General features: G+C 42.9%; 1 protein-coding gene across 1 annotated transcript in view; it reads right to left on the reverse strand.

The window, feature by feature from the left end:
* Positions 1-22,581, reverse strand: part of PTPRT (protein tyrosine phosphatase receptor type T) — a gene marked incomplete at its 5' end in the record, with an annotated part of 453,063 nt that overhangs the window by 41,606 nt on the left and 388,876 nt on the right. Inside the window, 5 exons of the mRNA XM_084218107.1 lie at positions 6,952-6,987; positions 7,191-7,268; positions 13,082-13,230; positions 15,453-15,500; positions 22,521-22,550. Coding sequence (XP_084074233.1) covers positions 6,952-6,987; positions 7,191-7,268; positions 13,082-13,230; positions 15,453-15,500; positions 22,521-22,550 — 341 coding nt within the window. The remainder of the gene's footprint in view (positions 1-6,951; positions 6,988-7,190; positions 7,269-13,081; positions 13,231-15,452; positions 15,501-22,520; positions 22,551-22,581) is intronic.

Raw genomic sequence — 22,581 nt, forward strand, 5'->3', positions numbered from 1 at the left:
CTGTTCAGGCCATCACCTCCTCCAGTCCTCTGTGACAAACACATCATACATGGCACCTGAGCTACCTGCAAAAAAAAAAACAAATTCCCAACCCCAACAACAGCAGCAGCTCTGGACTCTCAGTTGCTCCCACCAACATTTTATCTAGGTCAAGGGAAATGCAGAGGGGTTTTCTGGGCACAAATTGCTGTGTGTGAGCTGAGCTGAACACTTCCATGTTCTGCTAATAAAGCCTGATGCAGGTCACACGTTGTTCCCTCTCCCTCTAATCACCCCACGAGCGTGGAGCTGAGCGCGGTAATGAGGGAGGCCAGCAGCTCTCAGGATGTGTTTGCAGCGATTCTGTGAACAATTCAAAATGCAGGTGGGAGGGGAGGTGGCAGCAGACTAATCTCTCACTAGGACAGTCAACCAAAAGAGTCTTTGGAGGGCTGGCAAACAGGCTTTGCTTTTCCTTCTGCGTGCAGCTATAAGGCACATCTCCTTCCTTTTGGCACCATTATTACTGGGAAAGACAACAAAGATTCCAGCAAAGTCAGGCTGCTGCTTTAATTGTTGCACTAAAGGCAAATTAAAGTAATTTTCCACAGTCCCTTTTCTCTGTCTGCTTCTCACAAACACTTCCCCAGTCCCCTGCAAATGAGAATGACTTTGCAGGACAAATTGGCCAAGACTTTGCACTAAATTTTTGGCAGTGCCTATAAAGCATGTGTGCCTTTAGTGAGTTTTCAGAGAGAAAAGAAAAACAGGAAAATAGTTCTTGTTTTGTTTTTGCTTTTTTTTAAAATGGGAAAGTTGCAGGAAAGAATTCACTCTAATACTCAGAAACTACTAAATGTGGAGGATCATGCATCAGGTGTTTTTTAAAATTATATTTCATATGCACATTTATCCTAGTTATATGTCCTCATGCTTTTGATAGGAACACACCCCACCATATTTCACTGCATTCCATAGATGGAATACCATTCCAAGAAATAATCAAATTAAAACATTTCAGGAGGTGGTGATTCTATCCTGACCCCCAAAATTGTGGCAATTGTTAATTACCCTCGCTGACTAAACATTGTTTAATTGCAATTTGATTTTGCTTAGCTTCGATTGCAGGCACTGAATCTTATTATACCTTCTGTTAGATTAAAGAGCCCTCTGAGCATTTGAAATCCTGACCCATGCAGGCACTGATCAAATCACTTCTTCAGTCTCTCTTTGATAAAGTAAATCAATTGAGAGCTTCTGAAGTCTCATTAGGGCAGGCTGCTCAGGGCTCTGGTTCCTTCCTAGAACAATCTCCAATTTTCCACAGTTCTATTTGTGCAGCTGTAAATAAGGCAGGTATTCTGCATGTGGCTGGGAACATGCTGTTGATGACAGGATTGCAGCTTGTGACAGCAAAGGGTGTTGCCAGCTTGTTTGTTAACCCTTTTCAGTGCCACTCTTATTCCACAAATAAGATGTCCTTTGCTAACTCAGATGTTTTGATTCTGGAAGCTGGCATTTTCATGATCCCCCATCCCTGGAAGTGTCCAAGGCCAGACTGGACAGGGCTTGGAGCAGCCTGGTCTAGTGGAAAGTGTCCCTGCCCACGGCAGAGGGTGGAAGGAGATGAGCTTTAAAGTTCCTTCCAGCCCAAACCATTCTGTGATCAGCTTGAGAGTTCACCTAACACCCTGAAATTTTGTAGAAGACAGTAAATTAGTGATTCCCTGACAGTAAATTAGTGATTACATAACTTGGCTGATTGGGAAACTCTTCAGGTATCTCAGCTCATGTGTTTAGCAGGAAACTGCAGATAAGCAGCAGTAACAATGCTGAGCTCACATATTCTCAAATTCTCCCTGCCTATGAAATGGGGCTTTTTTGTGAATGCCTTTGCTGGGGAAATAATCATGAACCTGCTGAAATCAACCCTGAGGTCTTATTGTGCCAAGAAGTAACAGAGAGGCTCCAGCACACAGAGAGGAGCTGGAGCAGAGGTCACTTCAGTGGAACCTTCCCCCATCTGATGAGCAGCCCTGACAGTGAGTTATTATTGCTTGCCTGCTGCTACACCACCTTGTGTTCTGTACTTTTGTGCTTCTCAGACAAGGAAAATAAATATGTTTGCCTCCACAGAAAAACTGATGAACTTCTCCATAAATGTCACAGATAAGATGAAGAGCAGCTGAGAAATTAGATTGCCAGACTGGAAGTGGCTCTGTATGATCAGAGCCCTGTGCAACATCCCAGTAAGGCTGCTGGGGGAGGGGGGTCCTGCCCACCCAGAGTACCTTTAGGGATTAAAGCTTTGGATGCTCTTCTAGAGATCATTTGTTTTGTAAACATAGTTAGACTGAGAAATGGATATCTGGGCACAGAGTATGATGTTGTCTCCTGACCAGAAAACTCAGCCATGCCTCTCACAACTAAAAGCAAAGCTGCACTCCTGTGAAGCTGCAGAAGCTTCTCTCAAAACTTTTGCTTTAAGGTCTACAAATTCCTCCTGTGACTGAAATGACAGAGCTATCATATCTGCTTATATTTTTTATTCTCTCAGCCTTGGCAAGTGATAAGATGCAATACGACACCCTTTGCACAAAATAAATTATGTTTTGAGTGGTGTTTGTGATGGATTTAATTACACACAGAGCCAGTCTCTCCACACTAGAGCAAAGGCTGTCAATTCTTTCACATCTTCCGAGGGTGACTAGAGCATGGCTAATACCTCTTCCCTCCTCACCAGGGATACGGTGCAAGATGAAAAATAATTTGCTTTTTTGTGTGTGTCAAGGCTTTATTATATGATAAATACCCAACTCTAATATTCTATCTACAGTACCAACAGAGGTATGGCAAACTAAAGGCAAAACACCATTTATCTAGTGATATCAACTGAGCTCTGAAAGGGCACATTCCTTAACAAAGCCTTCTAACAGCAGGCCTGACAGAGCACAGAAGGTACACCTTTCATTTCAAAGACATAAAGGAGCCACATGTCTATGATTTTTAAAAAAGTAAGTAATTTCTATAGAGATTCCAGAATTTTGTAAGAATTGTTTGGTTAACACCAAGCATAAGAGTATTCTAATCTTATAAGAGCATTCTAATAAGAATATTAAAGTATTCTAGCATTACAAGAGTATTCTTACATAAGAGTATTCTGATCTTATAAAACTATTACATACATTTTCTTCATCAGGTAACATAAAAGAAAATCCTGTTAAAGGTGCAAAGAAGATGTTTTGGTGAGGTGGGCAGTGATTTGGGATTATTTGGTAGGAATGTAACTGTGGAGCTCACCAAGCCCAATCTGTCTTTGTCTCCTTGGTGAAAAGAGGCTGCCAGACCAACCCACCTTCCAGACACATTCACTTACATCTGAGAAACATCTGGAAATTTCAAAACAGCACTTGAAACTACAAGCCACTAAAGATTGGAAGAGAGGGGTTTCCACTTCTGCAGGCAGGAAGAAATGTAAGAGAAATTCAGCTCCAGGCCCAGCCTGCAAAGGTCTGAATTTTGGTGCTCACTCTGCTCCTGACAAACCTCAGCACAGAGAAGTGCTGGAAAACCTCTCCCACAGCTCCTTATTAGAGGCTGACTTGGCCTGGAAGGCTTCTGATGCACCTGAGCAGGTCAAGCCATTGAATTTTTGAGCATCCATTGCATAAAAATCACTCATCCCACAGTAAATATTCAGTGACAGAGGCACCTGCTAAAGCAGCAATATTGGCTTCTTAACATCTTTGAGTTATTCAAAATAGGCTGGGGGTGTACACACAGCAGACTGATTAGGGGTGGGCAAAAAAGCTACAGAAGTTTAAAATCCATGGGAAATTTCTATGTCTTCCTAAGCACAGCCAGTTTTTTGTCTGAGACTTTTCTCTTTGCTTGCTCTGCCCATCTGCAGGCACTAAAATCCCTCTTGTGAGGATCCTCATGAGCAGCTGGAACAAGAACAAAGCTCCATGTCCTTTCCTGCTGCCAGGAGATGCCAAAGGATGCAAGGGGAGGACATGCTGGTTCCCCTGCAGAGATCCCCTGATGAGATCTCCTGAACATCTTCAAGAGCTACTGGACATTAATCTTTTCCCCAAAAATAATCCCTAAGGTTGTGCTACCTCATCTTCAAGTGAAAATCTGCCTCATGTATTTTTTAGTGTTAGATATTCCCTTCTCTAGTGAAGATGTTTGTTTGAGCAAAACATTTAAAATGCAGAGTTGTCCAAAACTGGAAGAGAAAATGGCTTCACTAAAAACATTAATAAAAAAGTATTAATCAGGAATTGGGATAGAGGCAAATCCCAAATCTCCTGTATCTTACATGTCACAGCCAAGCCTAGGGAGCCATGCAATACTGCAAATATAGAACATTTATTAGCAGAAAGCATAATAGATGGGAACAAACAGTACTGAATTGCAGGAACAGATATTGGTAGTGGGATGACTAATTCCTTTTCAAGATATGTTTTTCTTCCCTGGGAATTAATATTAATAAACATCAAAAATTAAACTTCTTTTGCTCTTACAGCAACATCTAACATCTGATGGATTTGTCTGAGAAACCAGAATGCCAAGGTTATAATTTGTCTGCAAGTCACAAGATAAAAATTTCTCCAATGTAAGGGGCTGTTTCACAGGCTGTTAAATTCAGGTGGAACTGGGACAGTGACCAGTCTGTGTAATTCATGTCTTAAAAGTGCTCTGTACTTAACTTCCCATGTGTAAAACAGGGATATCAATCCTCACACAGATATAGTGCTTAGTAGAAATTTGAAATATTTTTGAATATATAAGCACAAGGCTGGTTAGATTCCTATCTCCTCTTTCCATTTATAAAATTTGGGGTTTTAAAAGTTTTGTGGGCTTTTGATGTGGCAGGAGAAGCGCAGAGGGAACCTGTTCGTTGCTCCTTGAGCTTCACTGTACCAAGAGTGCAGTTCACACCTTAATTCCATCAGGGCAGAGGGGGCAAAACAGCTCCCCCAAAGAATGGCCAGGTTTTCCCAGATGCCAAACACCAGACTAAAGTACAGCCAGAAGAGAAACCTGCCTTTAGGCTTTTCTGTTGATGACACTGAGCCTCTGGGAAATGAGAGGAAACCTGGGAAATGGACACCTTTCCTTCCCCACCCCATTCAGAGGCTCCATTCCTTGCCATCAGCATTTTGGCAGGCAGCAGGATGGATGTGTGTCTTGTGGCAGCCCCTCCAAGCCTCTGTGCCAAGGAAGAGCCACTGGCTGTCATTTCTTCCTGGTCTAAGTGTGGCCCTTCTCCATGTTCTGAGTGATGCTTGAAGCAGTCACGGTCGATTACTGTGTCTGGAAGGAACATTTATTGTAGATAATCCAAAATGATAAATCCCACTGGCTAGATTCTGATCAGCCACACATCATCTTTCTGCTCCACAGTGGAGGAATTCATAAATCAGAGAATCAGAGTGGTTTGGGTGAGAAGGGAACTCAAAGACCATCCAGTACCACCCCTTACCAGGGGCAGGGACACCTTCCACTGTCCCAGGTGGCTCCCAGCCCTGTCCAGCCTGGCCTTGGACACTGCCAGGGATCCAGGGACAGCCCCAGCTGCTCTGGGCACCCTGTGCCAGGGCAGAATTCCCTTCTAATGTCTTACAGAGCCACAGAACAGCCTGTGCCTCTCAGGACCTGTCTGTTTGTTATCCACTCAAATCCATACCTGACTGCCTGAAAGATTTAGCATTTAACTCTCAGCATACACAGAATCATGTGGAGCCACTTCCCAAAACCCAGCCAGGAATTTCTCCAAATGACCTTTATCCATGCAACTTCACCCAAAACTGCAGACATGCAAATCCTCACTTAAATCTGCAACCCTTGAGGCAGGTCCAGCTGAGTCTCACACACAGCACAGAGGGGTGGTTTTAAATGGAAAAAGGATATTCAGACCAGATACAAAGAATAAACTGTCTATAAAAACATACAGGCTGCCCAGAGGGGTGGAAGATGCCCCATTCCTGGAAACATTCCAGGTCAGGCTGGATGGGGCTCTGAGCAATCTCATCTATAGGAAAGTGCTCCTGCCCATGGCCTAGAGAGCTTGTAAAGATCCCTTCCAACCCAAACCATTCTGTGGTTCTGTGTCAGGGGGCCCAGAACATGGACATAAGGAACAACAAATGTCACAATGGTATCTTCTGAAAAATCCCTTCCCCAGGATTTCTTCTCTGGCAAGATGAGAAGCCTGAGCTTCTCCATGTTTTGTTGCTCTGGAATGTGGTCTGGACATTGTTTATCCAAATGTGTGATGTATTATTTTTAACTAATGACCAATCATTGTCCAGTTGTGTCAGACTCTGAGGAGTCAGTCACGAGTTTTATTATTCATTCTTTTTAAGCCTTCTGATGTATCCTTTCTCTTTCTTTAGTATAGTTTTAGTACAGCATAATATAATATAATATAATATAATATAATATAATATAATATAATATAATATAATATAATATAATATAATATAATATAATATAATATAATATAATATAATATAATATAATATAATATAATATAATATAATATAATATAATATAATATAATATATATAATATAATATATATACTATAATATAATTGATTATATACTATAATATAATTGATTATATACTATAATTGATATACTATAATATAATTGATATAATATCATATCATATAATATATCAGCCTTCTGAGAACATGGAGTCAAATTCTCACCTCTCACCTCATCCTGAGGACTCTCACAAACACCACAAACATATACTTGAAAAAAATGACTAAACCTTAATTTCTGAATTTTTCTTTCCTTTGAGAGCAATTAACAGCAATAACAAAACACAAATGAAACAAAAGTTTTCTGACGAACGCACGAGCACAAGATTAATTCGGATTTTGGAGCGTTATTTTCATGCCACAGAGAGTGTGTGCTCTCCAGCTCAGCCCAGCACACCATACCTGTCCTCTTACCTAACAGCGTGGTCGATGGGACGGTGTCTGATGAAACTTTGAGATGGAATTCCGTTCAGCCACACGACAGGGATCGATGGAAATCAACAGAGGATCATCAGGAAGAGAAAAGTTACAGAAAATGAAAACAAGGTTAGCTGTGTCTCACACTCAGAAGCCTGGCTCTATTATAGGTTATATTGGGTAACGTACAAAAGCAAAGAAAATTTAGGAATGAAAGAAAAGTCTGGCACTAGTACCTGAGTAGTAGGAATTCAACATAGATTTGCTCTGAAGGGTTTTGCTTTGGACAGAAAATGAACAAGGAGAGGGTGATGCTAGGTAGGAAAGACATAAGGAAAAGACTTTAGACATATATTAAGAGAGAGAAAGAGAACAGGGAGAATGTTCCTCAAAGAACACAGTAATATGGGATATATAAGGCTTATCAAAATGAATTATATTTTTCATTTCAACATGCATATTACATTTATTACATTGTCATCATGATGGATTTTCTTTAATATAAGCACTCCAGACCCCAAATATAGGATTATAGTTACTGTAAATCAATGTGTTCCTAAATAGGATACACACAGAGCTACATTCATAGGTCTATATTCTAAATATTCTAAATGTTCTTTTTTTTTTTTTTAAACCAAAGGAGCAAATTTTGTCTCTAAAAGGAAAGTCCTCAAAAATTACCCCCAAAACTACAGAGAATCAGTATTGACAGTAAAATAAACCTACTGAAACACAATGTACCACAAAAAATACACAGGTGGGGTAGCAATTTTTTGGTTAAAACGTTGCAACATTACAAGGAACTTGCTCTTCAACCCAGGACTGTTCATAGCAAATCCTATAATCCCTTCCCCTGTGAGCTGGGTTCTGTCAGCAGGACAAACATCCTTGCCTTCTCCCATTACAGCATTAACTTTCTCTGGACAAGAATCCACAAATTTCCATATTAATCAAATACTTTTTGAAAGGAGGAAGGGCTCAACATCTTCATGGTAGATTCTTGTCTTGATAGTAAATTTATGAGGCTGGTTTACACCTACAGCAGCAAGCATGCACATTCTTATGGTAATCCATCACTTTTGAAGGCAGATTCTTTTGTTATCACTCTGCATTCACTCTCAGAGTTACAGGCATTTATATATCTCCTCCTCAGAATGTTGGGAAACAAGCTAACACAAATCTCAGTACATCAGCAAGATGACAACAGATAACACAGGAAAAACTATTCCACAGCCCAACAGAAGTAGATAAAACTCACTGTACATCAAAGTAATTTCAGAAGCAATTTTTTGTAGCTATGGAGCAAACACTGCTTAAAAAATTCAAGTTATTCTGTGGGGACACCCAGAGAAGTCACTGGTCTAGGGAGGTCAATAAAGTCAGAATTACCTCCTGAGCAGTTTATAACCATCTAGTTCATGGACTCACTCTCATTCTGCATTCTCACACCTTATTTTCAGACCTACATTATTTGGAAACACATTCAAACAATCAAATTCCTCCCGGTTTGGTCTGCTGGAGCTCTGCCCCAGCTGCCTTGAGTCACAAAGTTCCTCTGCTCTGGGGTCTCTTGCCCTTTGCCAGCCTAAATCAGACCCTTCTCTCACCACCCCTGGGACGTGGCCATGTTTCAGGTAACACCAAATAAGATCTAAACAGAGCAATTGGTCTGCCCAGGGTCACAGGGCAAGGCTTGGGGCAGGACTCAAGTTTTTCTGGAATTTGGGAGTGTAAAACAACTCACAGGGCCATGCTGCCCTTCCAGAGCTGCTGAGGATGAATTTCCAAATAAACACCTCATGGCAGTGAGTTTGATTAAAGATGTTACCAACTGAGCTTTATGACATGGATTGTGTTTGTGACACAGGGATGGCACTTTTAGATTCAAATTAAAAAGGAGGGAAAAAACCCCAAGCAAACCCAAACAAAACTAAGAAAAAACCCAACCCAAAACCAAAAACAAATTAAAAACCAAACTAAAAAACGAAACCAAAACAAAAATCCCCCAAAACCCACCAACACAAAAGAGAAGTTCCTTAAAACTCTGGAGAACTTGTTTCTGAAATCAGTCAGGTTGGATAATGAGATGTATACACAGGGCTGCTTTCTAACTAGCATTTCTCACAGGCACTCGGGTCTGTAATCAAAGGAAACACGTCCAGAGAGGATTTCACATCAGGGTAGAGATTAAGACTTCATTAAAAATTCCCTTTGTGCTCCCTGGAGGGGCACGTGAGGCCACACAGATCCCTCCAGTCATGCAGAGTAGCGAAGGCTCCTTCCTATTCTGTAAATTATTCTTTAATTTTTATAATGTCTCCTAAACTAGCAAACCCCACAAGAATCCCATGGAAGCCAATAAAAGGGCTTCTTTTATCCCTTTGATGAAATGTGGGTTTGTCTTTTATTTTTAAATTATTTTAAGAATTTTTTTTACTAAAGGAAGCATCTCATGTCCACAACCCTACAAGTCCTTAGACAGCATTTAGCAGGTCACCTAATTATGAATGAAAATTATGCACGGGGCAGGAGTAAGAACTACATCTTGCTATGCTTGTCTTTTTTGAAGACCTTTACATCTCACTGATAAAATCACAGAGGATTGGGGAAAAATGTGAATTCTGATGTTTCTGGGTACAAATGGATCCCTTAAGTGCCACTTGCCTACACCTCCTTCTCATCTTCTTGTTCTCAAAAGTGAAATCACACTGACTTGGTAACTTATGGTAGTGGTTCCTACTGCAGAACTCAATTCCCCCACTTCCAGAATGCTCTACCTGAAGCATTAAAGCCACTCCTTCATCTGTGTCCCTCCTGCAGGGTGTCTGCAGAGCTGTCCCCCCATCAAATGGGATGTCACACAGGTAAAGAACACCTTAATAAATCAGTCTCCAGCTGCATTTTAATGAATTAAATCCTCAGAACCCAACAGCTCCTGCCAGAACCCCTGCAAGGAGGTCAGGATGGCTCTGCTGGGGACAGGGAATTCTCCTGGTCCATGGCAGTTCCTTTGTGCAGAGCACATCAGTGCAGCCCTGCTGAGCTGATCCCCTCCTGCTCTCTGCCAAACTGCCCGTGGTTTCTGTGTGCTCACAACCCCCTGCACACCTTTCTGCTGGGGGGAAAATTGAGGTTCACTTTGTCTCCCATTTCCCACCTTATTTCATAACAGCCCTGCCCTGAGCCAGTGTCTACAGGTGACTGTGCTGCTTCCCAACATTCCTGCACTCCAGGGAGCTGCTCAGCCACTGCCAGGGCCATCACCTGCCTTTCATGGAGTTGGGATATATTGATATCTTTTTAAAAAAACCCAAGATATTTGAGAAAGTGACCAACTGTGATTGTTCATAATCCCCAAGTAAAAGGAGACAAGCTGGAACTGCCATTGTTCATAATCCCCAAGTAAAAGCAGACAAGCTGGAACAGCCACAGACCAATCTGTGTTTTACCAAACACCTTCTCTGGTTCTGTGGAGTGTCAGGGACAGAGGGTGAGTCCAAAAAATCTCTTTAATTTCAACACCTGTATGTATCAGTGAGAATCCTGCCAGGATAACAACTAACACTGCAGAATGGAAAGAGGGATGAGGGGCTTTGCTTCAGCCCAGGAAAGATAAATGCCCAATTCTCTTCCTCTGTTCTGTTGATGCCTCAACAGAAAACAAGGGGCTGATAAGAAGGAGGGCAGCTGTTCATTTTTTATCTCCCTCATGGTGCAGAGCATCAGGCAGCACCTTGAAAGTGGGATTTTTAAATGTGATTTATAAAATAGTCCTGTGTGGTGGCAGGGCAGGGAGACAGGGTAAGTGACAGCAGGAGGATGGACAGGACTCACCCAGGAGCAGACCAGGGGCCAGCTGGAGAGAGCATGGGAAAGGAAAAGCTTCTGTAGGCACTCACTGAACTTGTTCTGTCTGAAAAGTTATCAGAATTATTGTGACAGAAAGTAAAAGCTGGAGGCAAGGACACAAGCCCTGCAAGGACATTGGATTCTGCAGGTAAAGTTGCCTGCAAGTCATTCAATAACTGAGGGATCCCACTTAGCAAATTGTCTCGTTCTGTTTGATTGCTTTTGTGAGCTGGCAAGGTGATCCTGGCATTGAAAACACTTGGCTTCTCTTGGTGGGCTCTTCCTCCAAAAGGAGAGGGGCATTTCCTCATCCCTGCTGCAGCCAGCTCAGGCTCCCACTGCTGAGGGCAGGGTGGAGAGGGTGAGTGCCCATCACAGGGTGCTGTAAATGCTATTTACTGTTTGTTGGCAGGCAAAAAAACAATTTAAGAAGGAATCTGACTGCTGCTTAAGACAGTTGATTTCAACAGCTCTGGTGGATAAACCCTGTAAAACTCTATTAGTTAGCAGGAAGGGTAAGAAGTAATCCTATTATGTTATTCCAAAGTAGGCCTGTATAGAACCCACAAGTATTAAACTCCATTAAGGCAATTTATTTTATTTTTCTTTTCAAGGAATTCTTTTACTCATAAAATTCCTGTATTGGCATGTGCACACTACTACTGCACAGAACTTACCTCCAACACCTCAGCATCCTGGACTTGGCAGTAAGAAATTTGGAGAAATCATGAAGGTTTATTGATAATTCTTTCTCATAGATATAAAGAGGAAAAAAAATAAAAATAATCCACCCATGACTGACTCAGGTTATGGGGGAAGGCAGTGATAAATCTGCAGAGATGTCAGACAAGTAAAGTTCTAACTGATTAAAAAAAATGAAAAGCTGGTGTGCTGTTTCTTTACAAAATTTGATACATCATATTTTCTGAAGTTGCCATTTCAAGCAAATGAGTCAGTTATTTTAATTAGTCTGTCAAAATAACAAGGGCAGGGGGAAAAGATGAGGTCACATTTCAAGCTTGTCTCTTTTCTAATTTTCTGGTTGGAAAAAGAATTCCCAAACTTTCAGAAGCCAACATTCTGAGGGAAGTGTTAAACCCTTGATTTTCCCCCCACTCCAGCCAAGCTGCCTCTGCTGTTTGGGGCACGGCTGATACAACACTGTCTGCTGCTCTCCTGGCCTTCAGAGAGATGAACCCCACACAACTCTTGCTGCCTCCTTAGGACAGAGCTAGTCAGCACCTGAGAAAATTAGATCTTGACTGAAATAAATTTAATATCAGAGAAAAGTGTTCCCTGCCAGCCTTGGCTGTCCCACACACCTATTTATCCATCTCACAGGTGTGCTTCACAAAGTGGCAGTAGCAGCACATGCAGATGGAATTTGACATGACCTGCAGAGAGGGAAAGGAAGAATTCACTCACCCTGTCCCACTCAGGTTCAGGTTACAAGGGGAGGTTTCACTGATAAACCACATTTTCTATCATGAGCACTTTCATTTTAGTAATTGGGGGAAAAAACCCTTCACTAAAGATGCTTAATAAAAACAAGAGTTTTAGTACACACTTGAGTTTCAGAGCTGTCCCTTGTCCAGACTAACAGGCTGAGTGTCAAAAGAAGGACTGACATGCCCAGAGTGTCTAAGTTTAAATTTATTTAATACGAAAAAAGTTTACAAATCCACCATGCAATCCACCATGCACTCAACCTGGATCTAGTGAGGCTAAAGTAGGACTTGGTGCTGCTTTACCCACAAAACTCTTTTAGCTACAGAGGTCTGAGTGGTTTACAAATGTGAACTGAGATCAGTTTTACTGAACCCGTGTGAAGAATAAACCGAGGACACAGACAAAGGAAGAAATGCTGTCTTTCCATTCCAGTTCTCCAGCCAGGAGACCAGGCCTCCTTTCATAACAATTTCATACAGAAAATGTTTTTCCATCCCACAGATAAGCTAAGGGATTTGACTCTTCTACTCACAAAGGAAAAGTATTTCTAAACAACAAATAAACACATGCCTCTTATTCTGATGCAGTTATTAGAACAGGCTTTGTAAATTATTCTCAGCAGATTTGGACCCAGAGGAATGTTCTCCACCTGTCTGACAGTGAAACCAGGGGCAGAAACAGAGACATTCCAGGTTTCTATGGAGCTTTTGCAATGATCTCTCTCACTGCCACTCCTAACTCCTCAACATTGTGCCCAAAGGAATAGGTCCTTTTAAGAACCTAGAGCTCTCCAAGGGGGTCATATCCATTGCAAGCAAGTTAAACTTACTGAATCCATTAACATCTTGGCAGCTGGAGGAAAAAGCTTCTTCATTGTGAACAGCACTGAGTTTGGTGGAGGTCTTGTCAGAAGTAGCCACAGGACCCATCTCCCTCTGCGTGCTGGTCTGAGTCTCCTTCTGCTTCTTGGCTAGCTTCCTTTGGGTGGTTTGGAGAGGGGAGAAAGCAAGGTCAGTTTGCCCTCGTTAAAAGCAAAGCAATGGCAAAATATTTCGACAAGATTACCCCACTTGGTCAGACATGCAAGGCATGAGACAAACCGCACGCCAGGAGACCCCGCGGGTTCTTAACGCAGCTTCTGCAGCGCGAGGAATATCGTGATACCAGCCTGGAGCTCTCCCTCCCCTCACTCCTCTGCACAAACCTGCATCACCCCAGCAGTGGGAGCGCTACCTCAGCCTTGGAGAGGGTGCAATAGGTCCAAACCCTGCAGCAGGTGCCTCGGAGAGGGTGGAACGGGGCCAGCCCCAGAGCGGGCGCCGCGCGCTCCGGGAGGAGCAGAGGGCTCGGGATGGGAGCGCTGCTCGCTCCAGGGGACCAGGACATCTGCATCCATCCCATGGGATGCTCCTTGAGGGAGTGTGAGACCTGGCTCTGTGCCACCTGAGAGCTGGAGCAGAGTTCTGTCCTGTCCCCAAGCCCAGCAGTGAGGGCAGCAGCCCCCTGAGTCCTGGCACACCCTGGAACTGCTCTGGGATCCCCAGCCAGGGAAGGGTGGGGCGCGCTGAAGGTTAAAGTTCTTTCAGCTATGTCCAAATATGGCCCTGTTCTGGGAAAATGGGCCTTTTCTTGTTTTGAGGAGACAACAAAAACTTTGTCATAAGCAGCAAGCCTGCTCTGAAAACACTAACAAAGCTGAGAACATAAGAGGCTCCTCTTTTGCAAACACAGAGCATAATAAAATGGAGAGAAGCAGGAAAAGTGAGCTGCTAAGCTTCCATTGACATTTGACTGCCCTGTGCTTCATTCGTATCAGAGAGCAAAACCCTTTAAAAATGAATGTGTGACATTCTACAATCCACACCTTGAAAAAATATCACACAAATCCCTAGCACCAGCAAAGAACTTTGCTTACACCACTTCCCTAGATAAGAAAATAAAATAAAAGGGAGGAAAAACAGATTACTGTAAGAAGGAGCTTTAGTTTTCTTTCTCTTCTCCAACTCAAAGAAGAAAAAAAAATCCTAACAACTAAATCATTTTGCAAAGAGGTTTTTCTTCTCTAAAACAACATGCTTATGGTAAGTACTACCCATCTTTTAAACTTAATTAGATTCCAAAAAAAAAATGGTACTCTTTCCAACACAGTCTAGCAGGCTCTATTTATGCCCAGAACATGTCAGAGTGGCATTTACAGGCAAGTTCAAGCACACAGCTGAGCCCCAGCCTTCAGGAGATGGGCAGCTTGGCCACTTATACTTGTTTGGAAAGAAGGGTCAGAGAGAGCTAAATCCTTTGCCTATGTCTGTGGGAAAAGCCTGTTTTAAAGAAAGATAATCCAGATCAGGAGAGCACAGATTTATGGAAAAAAAACTTGGATGTTTGCTGCAAACTTTTGAACAAACACACGTATCTCATCTGCTCAGGCAGTTGGGGTTCAGCCATGTACAACTGGTGCTTCCAATCCAAGCCCAGAGCTGCTCAAATTGGGTCCATCATCCCAGGGGCTCACTCAGATCTCCCCAAACCCCCGTGGTGTATCCACTTGTGCAGATGAAGATGCAAAGAGGGGAGCAGTCCTTGAGTGATGAAGCAAAAAGCTGGTGTTTAGTGATGTTAAAAGCTTTGCCTCCAGTGTTCAGCAGCGTTGGCACAGCCAGATTTAGGAGCTGTGAGCTGCAGACATGGGAGCCCCTGCTTTTTTTGTGCTGTGGTACTCGGGGTAACTAAAACAGCCTTGAAGTGTGTTAACCCTGCTGTGTGGATCTTTTAATCCTGATGGTTTGCTAATCCTACATGCCTGTGTGAATTCTTTGGAAACAAGAATTAAAATCACTCAGTGGGAAACACTAATCCAAAATGCAGAAGTCCTTAATAACAAGCACTCTGGACTGCTGGGGTGAGCCACTACAGACCATGACTCTGATGGTTGAAAATGGTGAGTCAAAAGGGGCGACTTCCTCATTCAGTACAGGTTAAATTATTTGTGGCAGTAATTATCTGTAAGTCCCCATTGCCTGGTATCTTTTCAGAAATGCCAACAGGCTGCAAAGAGCAGGAATTGGCAAACTTGTTTTGTCTTTGAGTGAATGAGCAACAACATTTCTGCATGTCCTAGGCAGGAAAAAAAATCACCCCAAACCCAAGCCCCTTAGTCCCCAAAGGCCTGCTTACAAAAGCCCTATGCAAAGGAGTTCTACCTGGTCCTGTAGAAGACAGAGAGGCCCCTAAAACATTGGCTTGAATGCCTAAAAAGAAAAGGTGACATGAGTTTAAAGTTCTCAATCTACCTCGCACACACAACCCAGGTCTGCATCTGAAAATGCTACAATTTTCTTTCCACAGCGCCTTATCAGTTTCCACCTTTCTCCCTCTCTGTTCCAAGAATGTAAAAATTCTTCATCTAAATTTAGAGGGAAAAGGAAGACAGATCTCTTTTGAGGATTTCAGAGCTAAGCTTGCCAGACACATCAAGGGGCTCTCAGTTTCTAAACGTGCCTTTTCTGCTGCCGTTCTGTGTCTGGAGAGAGTGGCAGCACAGGACTAAGCCTATTTGGTCCTTCCCATCATTATAATTCATAGAAAAGATTAGAAAATCAAATGACTAGCACTTTCCAGAATGTTAGGGATGTGACTTAAAACCCACAGCTAGGTAGAGGTTTATTTCCCAGCACGTCAAAAAGCCTTTTGGAAATGGAAAAGCATTTATCTAGAAATGCTGTTTCCAAAAATAGGGCGCTCCAAGAGATCTCTGTGAATCACTGACAAGCCACGCTGGTGACATGGCTCCTGCTGTCCCCACTGCCCTGCACAGAGCCACTGCAACACCCCAACAAAGCTGCTCTGGGAGCATCAGTGTCAGTCGTGGGCTGGCTGCGTGCCCAGAGTGTCCCCAGCACAGCTGACACCCCTCATGGAGCAGACACTTCCCCACTCATGCAATGTGCAGCTGAAAAGGGGAGGAAATAAAGGACCAGGCAGATATTGGGAAGAAGAGTCTGATACAGTCGACACAGAATGCCAGGATGTGAATAAAAAAAATGATCTTGATGCTGGTTTACATCCAAGGGTAAGGGAAACGTGGCAAGAAGGAAGCAGGAGTCCATGGAGGGAGTTTGCCAGGTTGCTCTTTTCAGTTTGAGAGGGTCTGGAAATGAAGAGATGATATTTGCAAGCACCACACACACAGAGGAGGGATGAGACAGAAAGATGCTCAAAGTTGAGTGAAAAAATGAAACCAGCTGTATAATCAGGCAGTTGATGCTGACCCCACTAAAGCAAGGAGAAAAGCCATTGGCAGTGAACACAAGTGTGAATTTCAGGGGAAAAAAAAAAAAAGATGGAGATTTGATTTGGTTATTTTTTGAAACTTCTACTCCTATCAGAGACTAGACATAAAATCTGAAGCACTATATTAAAATTGTGGGAGTTCTACTTAAACAGTCAAGGATTGCAAGCTTGGTATCAAGCACAAACCCTTTACTGCCACGGGCATTAATCAGGAAGCTCCAGCAATATTTTCTGTTGGAACTATCTGCAGGATCAGATTCCTGTTTCATGGAGGTTTGGATGACTGTCAGGGATTATTTTTTTAAAGCAGCTTCAAACTCTTCTCTAACTTTTTCTATCAATTCTACATGCATGAACATTAAATCTGTAACTGCCACTCCTGGAGAACTCTCGTGCATGTACGTTGACAGATTTAATTTTAGATGTTTCCAAGGATGGATTTTGTACACTGTGGTGTAGATTTGCATGCACAGGTAATTTAGACATTAGATATAGATCATGTAAGTTAAACGTGAAATTTCCTCCTACAGACACAAATTGCATATTGCCTTCATTTTCAATAAGCAATTTGAGAAAGTTGAAAAAAAAAATAAAATTCCTGTTAGAGAATTGTGCGTAGCAAACTCCTAGGAGTACACCTGTAATTTATGATGAAATCTGCTCCAATTCAAGGCAGGCAGTGATGAACCATGCAAATCCCAGGGAGCCCTGGTCAAACAGCATATCTATTGGAAAGGATCTCCATGCCTTAAACCTGTAGTAGATGACAAATCCAATTTGGAAGAATGTTTTCATGCTGGTTTAAAAGTAAGTACTATAAACTGGGTGATCCTGTTGCTCTGGCTGAGGATTGGAGAGGGCTCTGCTGCCAACACTGCTCTTCAAATCAGACATGTGCCACAGGGGCTCACACAAAGGACACGAAAGGTAAAGGTGGAGACATGATCTACAAGCAAAGGCCAAAGGCAATGCAGACCTTTAGAGAAGAGGGAATCAAATAGGGCTGAGAGGTTTTCAGACATGAAAAGGCACCAGAGGGGAGCTGTTCTTGCTGCCTGCAGGGGCTGGGCAGTGGGGAAGGCTGCTCATCCCAAACTGGGGGAGAGCTCCATGCAGGAGCAGCTGCCCATCCCTGCAGGCAGGGACATGCTGGTCACTGGAGGGTGTGAGCAGAGCTAGAGCAGTGGCAGCTCAGAGCAGTGCTCTGTCTCACACTGGGGCAGCTCCACACTCTGGATTAAATGTGTGCCTCCTCACCTGCCCCTCCCCAGCCTGCTTTTAGCACCTGCTCTGCTGAAGCCAGGCTGTGGCAGGAGCAGAGGGAGGTGCTGCAGTAAAGGTGCAGTGAAGAGCAAAGGCCAATGTCACAGAGCAAACTTCACAGGGGAAAGTGAAGTAGAGGTAAGTCAAAAGATGCCCTGAGTGTTTTGTACTGTGGGTATACAAGCACAAGCTCTTGAGAGTATGATCTAAGCTTCACTTGATCAAATGAATCACTACTTGTGGGGGATTTTTTTAATATTTATTTTTTAGTTTTACTTACAACCAGACTTTAGACGAGCCAGGTGCATGTGGGAGCCATGCAGTATTAGTCTCTCCTGGTACAGACACCCACAAACCCTGCCCTCTGCAAGGCTTAGCCTTGCAATCACCATACAGACACGTTCTAAATATCATCTCCTCTACTTTGTGCATTTTGATATATTATTTTTTAATTTGCTTTCATTAGACAAGCATAGCCACTGATTAATGATCCTGTTTTTCCATCATCTGATGAGAAAAGCACCTAATGAGGATGTTTCTTCTTAAAATCCTGATTTAGCAAGCTGACCTGTGCAGGCAGATCCCACCATCCCTGGAAATACTTGGAGATATTTATGTGTGAATGTGGTTATACAGAGGTACGCTTCTAAATAAAATAAAGGGATGTTTTTCTTTTCAAATGTCCCACAGATGGTGGCAATAAATTCAGCATAAACTTTGTTATCTCAAAAAAATCTAAGTATAAATTTAGCTTAATAACCTTTGCAATCTCTCCCATGAAAAGAAACTCCCAGCTAAAACCACCCAACAATTAAAACTGGTGTGAAATTCCAGTGGGAGTCGAAGGGGCCTCCTACATTGCAATCATGTCCCTGGAGCTCTGGGCAGTTCAGGGGAAAAGGAAAACATCTTGGCCATTGAGCACCCTTTTCTAATAAATAACGTTAAACTGAGTGCTTGTAACACATACATGAATCTCTGTATTTCCAGAAATTCTTCCCTGGTCTCATATTGCTCTTGATTAAATTTCATTCTGCAGCCATTACCCAGCCCAGGAGAAAGAGACAAACCAAAACAAACAACCCACACACAGAAAACATTTCCATTTATTTTCCTGGTGAGCCAATAATAAAATCATGATTTGGATTGCTGCAGTTGAAAATACTGTTGCAAAAGAGGTGTCTGTCACCAGATGCAAACCCTTCTGTAAACTGGATGAATTGCTGCCTGTGTTTTACAGCTTCAGCTGGGAGTAAAACCAACATCTTCCAGACCTGGCTGGGCTGATATCTGACACTGCACATTAAATTTAAGTGCAGAGAGACAGCAGGAATTCTGTCCCCACCTTAGACACCATTGGTGTTGGTGTAAATACAGAGTAACTCCTCTGAAAAGGTTCAGGCATCTCCTTGGGCACAGGCATGCAAGGAGTGCCCCAGGACAGGAGCTCCTCATTCCATCTCTTTCTCCTCACAGGATCTCAACCCATAAGCAATTAGCCTTTGCTCATGGGTAAACTGAGGTACACAATGTGATGTTGACCCTGCACAATGAGTTACAGGTCAGGAATCGAGGCCTCCTGGGTTGTATTTCCACCTAAAGCATGTTAAAGATCTTTATGGCCTTCTCTTTCATCCTTTCCTATTTGTTGGAGGGAGTTTTCAATCAAGTGTTGCCATAAAGAATCCCACAACTGTTTACCTAACACCCATGCATGCCCAAAATAGCTGCTTCTGTAAGTGAATATTCTGGACTGGTTTCACCAGTCAGAGCTGCAGGTACTCAACCATCTCACAGAATCAGATTTTCCAGTCCTGAACTGCAGCAGAACACAAGACTGGCTGAGGGCAGAGCTCTAGTCTAGAAATTACCAAAATATTATGGCCTGTCTCTGGAAAGACTCCTCAAAAAAGTCTCTGTGACTTTAATAGAATTATCACTATAGAACTGCTTGGAATTTAATAGAATTATCATTATAGAATTGTCATTATAGAATTGTCATTACAGAATGGTTTGGAAGAGTTAGGATAGGAGATTTTGGTCCCTAACAAGAAGAAATGCCTGTACAGAAGATGACAAAGGGTTAGGAGGAATTATCTGAAAGCAGACAAGAATTGCTCTAAGAAACACAGATTTGAAGTCCAGGAACTGAAACCAAACATGAAGGGATACAGTCCATATGGTTACATTTAAAGATCTGCCAGCAGATCTATTTGGGAACCAGCTTTTCAATACTGGTAACTCATTCAGCTGACTTTTGCTTCAGGACTAAATAATTCATGCAAGGTCATAGCATAGAAACCACTGCTTTTTTAAAAAAAATCTGTATATAACAATAGTGCTGCTGTTATCTCCACAACATTTCAAACAAACTGAAATCCAACCTCTCTGCTCACACGAGTCCAGGACAATTTGAATCAAGTTTGGATAAGAATTGCACAGTCCTTAGCAATTCTGATGGAACACCCTATTTCATGTGAAACTCAGTGGAACCTCACTGTGTGCTCCTTCATGGGCTCTCCTGCTTCCTTCCCTCACTACTGGAGCATCCCTTTTACCTTGATTATTGCTCAAAGGGAAAAGATTGTTAAACCCCTTCCTTCTGCCTCTGCTGAAGCTCATTGCAACCCCAGGCTTGGGTGACCCTCCAGAGGGTTTTCTCTTCGCTTTTCCTGAGTCACTGCACTGCTCCCTGAGGAAAAAGGGTCTAGCAAAATGACCCACAGCAAACAGACCCCTGAAGGACCCCTGTGCTTGTTCTGGCAGAACAATCCTCAGCTGACTGCTTAAAGCAATGTTGTGCAGCTGTAAAATGGGCCACAGAGGGCTTGGAAGTTGATTTCTCTTTTTAAACACACAGATCTCAAAATAAAGTAAAGCAGGGTACATGCTGACCACATACTGCCTGCTGGAAAAAAACAGAATTATAACGGGAAACCTGGCACTGAATTTCTCAGGCAGTGGTGCTGCTGGTTGTAAGGAAACCAAACAGTAAAACATGAGAAATATGCAGAAGAGGAAAGGTTCTATCAATAAATTCAACTAGCTCAGAGCACCTTTGGGTTAGAATCAGCCCCTACTTTACACTCAGTTAACCTCCTCTTCATTCTGACTACTTGAGGTCAAATTTCGTTCTTGGTGAAGCAGTGGGAGGTCTGGAGGAAATGGAGTTACTCTGCATTTACAATTACATCACTGGGCAAAGTCAGGACTTGTGATGGTGTCCTAAGGCTCCTCACATGCTTGGCAAGTGGGAAAGGTTCCTCTTTCAACAGCTTCCTGACAGGTCATGGAGAAACAAAATCCCTCCAAGCAGTGGTGAGTAGGGATCCTCCTTTGCCCTCTTCTTTGGACATAAAGCAAATCATATGGAAAAGAAATCTCCTCTAAACTCCCTTTAACATGGCAGCACATCAACCCTCTCATTCTGCTGACCTCTGAACAGCTTCCAGCAAAAAGCACCAAGCTGGGACAAGGAGGAGCTGCAGGAAGGGGCAAAGGAGGCAGATCCTGGAGCAGCAGCCCAGAAGGGGCTGTCAGGGCTGATGTGGCCCTCTGGACAGCCCGGTGGGTTTCAGAGCCCTGACAAGGCTGGCAGGTTCTGGGGGAAGGGTTGGAGTCAGGGATAGAGCTCCTGCTGCTCCTGAGGGCTGGGAAGGCAGAGCAGCTCCTGTCCACAGCAGCAGCTGCCTTCTCCATCCCTCCCAGCCCTCTGATGGCAGCAGAGGCCTCAACTCACTTCTCCAGGACTTTTTGCTCACATCATTGATCCAGCCCTCTCCTCCCCCAGATCCTCAGACAACCATTACCATGGCAGAAACAGCTTGGCCCTGATTGCTTCCCAGCCCCTCGATCTTTAGGCAGCAGATGGCTCTGGAAGTACTGATGTGTGAAGCATTTTCATGTGCCTTAACAACTGCCTTAATTATGCAGCATTGTCATTAGGACTGGACAGGTGATTTAGATCTGAATATCTGAACCACTTCATCATCCAATGATCTAAACCAACACTCAGAACCTGGCAGCTCCAGGAACAGGGATGTTTGCTGGGATAATGGCAACTTCCAGCTGCCAGAAACCTTAAGGTTTTTAAAAAGCTTTCATCCATGGCTGAGAAATTCCCAGCAATAACTTTCAGGTGTGAATTTCCCTGGAGTGTGGCTACAAGCAATGGACAATTTAAAAGGTGCACTTGGGACGCTCTGTATCTGTTCATTAGAATTTACAGAATCATAGAATCATTTATGTTGGAAAAGATTTCCAAGTCCAACTGTTCTTCCAGCACTGCTGTGTCCATCCCTAAACCCTGTCCCCAAGTGCCACATCTAGACAACTTTTAAATGAGTGCCTCAGTGGTGACTCCATCACTTCCCTGGGCTGCAAGTTCTGGTGCTGGACAGCCCTTTTGGTGAAGAAAATTTTCCTGATATCCAGTCTAAAGATGAATATCCAGTTTGAAGAGTTATAAACCATAACTGACATATCTGTGGACATTCATATGTTTGAAGGCACAGCTACAGGTGCAGTGGGAAAATGGGGAAAACATCACAACATGCAACTGGGAAAATAAAACACGTTCTGCTGGAAAGACGAGGATAAATGAAATGGTAAAAAAAATTTTAAAAAGAGAAACAAAAAGAAAAAAATACAACAAAGCACAAAATTACCACAGGGTGAACATGCTCAAAAAACCTCATCCCCAGTCAAGTACTTACAAATAATAGGAGTAGGAATATGCATTTCTTCTAAATATTGACGGCCAGTCAGATGAACAAA

The sequence above is a fragment of the Fringilla coelebs genome, assembly GCF_963513975.1.
Source record: "Fringilla coelebs genome assembly, chromosome: 18".
NCBI lineage: Eukaryota > Metazoa > Chordata > Aves > Passeriformes > Fringillidae > Fringilla > Fringilla coelebs.